This window comes from Clupea harengus, chromosome 19, assembly GCF_900700415.2.
Source record: "Clupea harengus chromosome 19, Ch_v2.0.2, whole genome shotgun sequence".
NCBI classification, from domain to species: Eukaryota; Metazoa; Chordata; class Actinopteri; order Clupeiformes; family Clupeidae; genus Clupea; species Clupea harengus.
Window position 1 is genome coordinate 12999987 of NC_045170.1, and position 5000 is coordinate 13004986.

Consider the following 5000-nt stretch of genomic DNA (forward strand, 5'->3'; position numbering starts at 1 on the left):
TTGAAATTGTAACTATGTATATATAAGCTGCTTTTCATTCTTCCTGATTAAAGATGCATTATGCAGGTAACTCGTGTTTTTGATAGGTAACTAGTTTTCATAACCTCCTCAAATTCAGTTTCATGCCTAAACTAGTAGGTCCCCACTAGTTGTCCCCACTAGTAGCTAGGCTATTCACTGTGTAGCTTTGTGATCCGGGTTCAAAACCATGCGTAAATGTACGTCAACGAATATATTTCTATATATAGTTAGCTTGTATCTGTGCCACGTGTGTTGCTGTTGGTGTTGGCAAGTCTGCTAGCTTTTAGCGAATTAGCTCTCTAGCTTTAGATGAATTCTCCTTACTTGCTACTTTAAGACTGAAATCATGACATGGAAGTAGGGTTGGGTACCGAGAACCGGTACCAATATGGAACCGGTTCCAATACAACCGGTACCTACCCGGACCGAAATGCAACGCAGATTTCGGTGCTTCATTTCGGTGCCTGAGCCAATTGAACACGGTCGCTAGGCAGATTGCGTGGGGCACATGTAAAACTGCCCCAGCTGCCAATGTAAACTTTGTCCTGTGTCGCTCACGCTCATTGGTGTTTTCATAGCAACAGTCTTATGACAGTGAAGAGCAGGCAAGCACAAACAGAATTAGCCGTCAACCTTTTAACAGAGAAAATACCGAAAGGTAAACGGTCAAAAGTGTGGCTGTATTTCGCACAAAAAGATTCAAACATCACGACGTGCAGCAAATGCAACAAAATAATTGCGTGAAAAGAGGGGAGAGAAGGCAAGAGTCAACGGCAGATCAGCAACCGAAGACTGAAAAATAAACGGAGGAGATGACAGCTAAACTACCAACGGTAGTCTCTTAAAGGGACAGTACATATTTTCTCGTACTCAGTGTGTTCAAGCAAGATTAACTATAAACAAGATAGAAAAGATAGGTATAAACAAATCATAAAATTGTGAAATTTCATGAAATAAATACATTTTTGACTCCAAAGGCAAATATGCTCATGTTTTTTTTATTTATTTATATTTATTTAAGTATACTATAAACTGTTGTTTACAGTTAATATAATGTTCATAGTTTGAAGTTAAAAAGTTTGAAGCTGTAGTTGGAAGCCAAGTGTTTTGTATGTATTTATATTTATAATATGCTTTAAACAGTTAATATATTGTTCAATTTGAAGAAAAAAAATTGCCTTGGCAATAAAAAAAGCCTTTCTTTAATGTCGTCAATCGTCGCTTTGTGCTTTAAAAAAAAAAAAGTATCGGTTCAGGCACCGTTTAGGCACCGGTATCGTTTTAAAAGTATCGGTTATGTACCGGTATCGGATAAAAACCAAACGATACCCATCCCTACATGGAAGTGTGGGGAAGTTAGGGTTAGACTGTGTGCAGAAAATGAGGAGTTGAGAAGAACTTAGCATGCCACAGTTTCTCTCCTACTGTGCTGGTGAGCCCGCGTCCACACACAGATTGTGCGGAGAAAGCTGTACGGCACTCCCTGCTGTTTGCTGCACTGTTGATCCAGGGCACTCGGCGCTCCTCGTGGAGGTTTACGCCGCTGCAGCTGGACCCGCTCCAGTCGAGCCGGAGCGAGGAACAAAAGACCGGCAGAAGGGCGAGTTGGCCGCTGTGAGAACAGGAGGATCAGCGAAAGAGACAGCGCTTGTTTGTGATGGACTCAGAATTTGGATGTCTGAGCGAGGGCGACGCTGGCGAGGCGGGAGCCGCGCCGGATCAGGGCCGGATCGGCCCCAGATCAGGCCCAGCTGTGCTCCAGCGGGTCTCTGGAAAGTTGAAGTGGAAAGGCCAGCAGAAGGGTAAATGGCGTCGGTGGCGAGGGGGGAAGAGTATTAATGCTGAAGGCATGGCTGTGCTGTGATGGACCTGGGGCAGGGAGGGGGTGTGCGTGTCGGAGAGAGGCCCAGCTTGGCTCGGGCATGTCTGGCTCTGTGTACCAGCGGGGCCCCGACTCCTGGGGAGCTCATTTGGGGGTGGAGGTTGGGTAGCGGGCGGTAGGGGGTGGGTGTGTGTGTGGAGAGGATGCAGAGCTGCACCGATACTGAATATGCAGAGTCAGATCCCCCCCTGCGCAGCGGAGACAGGAGCAGAGAGCTAAGTACAGGCTGCCCTTTTCAGTGTTGGTGGGGAGGGAGTGGGGGCTTTGTGTGGGGGTGTGGGTTGTACTTTTCTCTGTGTCTCAGCGAAAGTTGTGTGCGTGTGTGTGTGTGTGTGTGTGTGTGTGTGTGTGTGTGTGTGTGTGTGTGTGTGTGTGCGTGTGTGTGTGTGTGTGTGACTGTTTGTGTTGCATATACATTATATATGTGGGTGGAAGTTCTAGTGTGTTCGGAAAGGTGAATATCAATAATAGATATTTGTGTGTGAGTTTCTGGATGTATGGAAATATCCGTGGAGGCACTTAATGTGGTTACTATTATATGATAGAGTGTGTATATCTGTTTATTGAGTAGCTCTGTATATTACTGTGTGCGTGTGTGTGTGTGTGTGTGTGTGTGTGTGTGTGTGTGTGTGTGCACGTGTGTTTGTGTGTGTGTGTGTAAGTGTGTGTGTGTGTGTGTGTGTGTGTGTGTGTGTGTGCCTGTGCTGAGTGAAAAGAACTGCTTGAATGTGTCCGTGTGCTGTAAGGGACCCAAATCCTCTGCCACCCCTCTGAAGTATTTATTTGCTCTCCTTTTGAATCGCCACTGTCCACATACACTTGAATATTTCATATCCTCTCTTGTATTTTCATGCTGCAGCAAAAAACTAATTGTCCGACAGGGACTAACTTGACTCGAGCTGAGGTGACCAGAGAGTCTGGCTGTTGCCATGGCGACTGGCCTCCGTCAAGAGTGTGTGTGCATGTGTGTGTGTGTTTTTGTGTGTGGTGTTTTTCTTTTTTTTTAAAGGAGGAAGGGGGGGTATTGGCAGAAGGGAGGTGTGTGGTGGGATGGTGGGTGGGTGACATGTTTGCTTTGCTCAGCGAGCGCTCTTAATTTGGACCGATTCCTGGCTCCTTCGTGTGGGTAATCAGTTGGCCTTCTTGGGGGATGCTGCTGTGCTGACGTTCCCGTGAAAAGGCCACTCGGCCGCGCCTGTGAATATTAGCAGCGCCGGTCAGCGACCTCGCCAGCATCTCCATGTAGATCCCCCACCCCCCTGCCAGCCCCCCGTAGCCTTGAGAGTTTAACACCACCTGCTGCCGCCACCGTGACCACCACCACTGCTGCCAAACCGGAACAGGCATCGTCTGTCATCGCCGCAGTAAAACCATCGATCGCGGTGCTGTTTGCTGCTGGTGGGGGCCACCAAGAAGAATCCCCCACCCTGCAACCATTATCAAAATCACCACCACTCTAATTGCTGTTGCTGCTGCTATTAAGTCTATTAGGTTGTCTGCTACACTATTACCGTTACTAAAGATAATGACGGTGGTAATGATGATGGTAATGACCTTATTTTGCCTCTTGCGTGGGGAGGTCTCTGTGGTGCAGGGCAGGACAGAGCACACTAATCAAAAGTCTCTCTGCAGCTAATTATGCCGGGGTGTGTATCGGTTCCTGCTGTGGCCCCAGTGTGAGGTTGTGTGTGTGAACGTGTGTGTGTACAAACTAGCGAACAGAGCATACAAAAACACACTCATTCTCAGGAGGTCAAACATTATAGGCAGGCTCCATCAAACATATGGAGATGCACAAAGAGACACACCCACACACGGTCTCTCGTCCCGCTCTCTAGACACTACTGATGAAACTGTGGGAAAGTGTGTAATGAGACCAGCCTCGTTAATCAATTAAGAGGTAATTAACAGGGCTGTGGGGTGTCTGGGGTGTTGTTCTTTAAGAATGTGGTGGCACTGATGACTCTCCCCGCCCCCACCCCCTCAGCCTCCTCCAAGGACTTTCTGTCCTCTTTACCCCCTTCCTTCGCTCTACCGTCCTCTCGTCTTTCTTGTCCTTGAGGCAGTATCCCTGCTCTTATTACGTCTACTTTATACTTCTCTATTCCCCCTCTCCTCACTCTCTTTTTCCACTGTATTCTTTGCTAATGTTTTAGCTCTTGAATAGTCTTTTTTTTGCTGTCTCTATCATGGCTACTCAATTTCTCCCTTTCTAACCCTCTCTCTCTCTCTCTCTCTCTGTCTCTCTCTCTCTCTCTCTGTCTCTCTCTCTCTCTTGCTCTCTCCCTCTCTCCCTCTCATATTTCAGCCTGTCAGTCTTTTATTACCACCTGGATTCAATCTAATCCTTTAATGATTTTCATGATGATATGCAGAGCAGTAGTTTGACACAGATGTTTCATGTATTGTTGTACCTTGTTCTATCTCTCTTTTCTCTTCCTCTCCCTCTCTCTCCCTCTCCGTCTCTCGCTCTCTCTCTTTCTCGTGCAAACAGAAAGCAGACCTGGCAGTGGCTGGTTTCACCATCACCTCAGAGAGAGAGAAGGTCATCGATTTCTCCAAGCCTTTCATGTCTCTGGGCATCAGCATCCTGTACCGTGTCCACATTGTAAGAAAAACCACATTTGAGTATTCCCACCTTTTCTTTTCTTCTGCAGTCAGACGCACTAACCTAATACTGAGCATTATGGCCGAGGGCAGGAACCCAAAGACATCTCAGTCAAAGCAGAAACACCAGCACCAAAGCAGCACTAACTTCACTAGACCTTAAATCTGCCAGGGGAAATACCTGTTACACCTAGCTTCACTGTGCCATGGCAAAGAGAATGAACAATGACAGGGCTTTGGCTGGTGCTGAACAGATGGAACCTTTAAGGGGTCAGACGATCTTTTTATTGTTCTCCGTAGAAGTTGTTGGTTCTCCTCTGTGAGAAAGAACTATCCTTTGAGCTCCTATTTTCCTATTCTGTAGCACTGCTGCAAACTTTAGCTATTGCGAAGCCTAGAAACACCTTCACACAAGCTCCAAGGGTATAAACCACCAGGAATAAAGGTTGTGTGCTAAATAATTACTCAGGATGAGTCATTTCAAAGCTAT

At 46.8% G+C, this 5000-nt stretch overlaps 1 protein-coding gene across 1 annotated transcript in view; it reads left to right on the forward strand.

Annotated features, from left to right (window-relative positions):
- Positions 1-5000, forward strand: part of LOC105891985 (glutamate receptor ionotropic, kainate 5) — a 71240-nt gene that overhangs the window by 52641 nt on the left and 13599 nt on the right. Inside the window, exon 13 of the mRNA XM_031585972.2 lies at positions 4398-4511. Coding sequence (XP_031441832.1) covers positions 4398-4511 — 114 coding nt within the window. The remainder of the gene's footprint in view (positions 1-4397; positions 4512-5000) is intronic.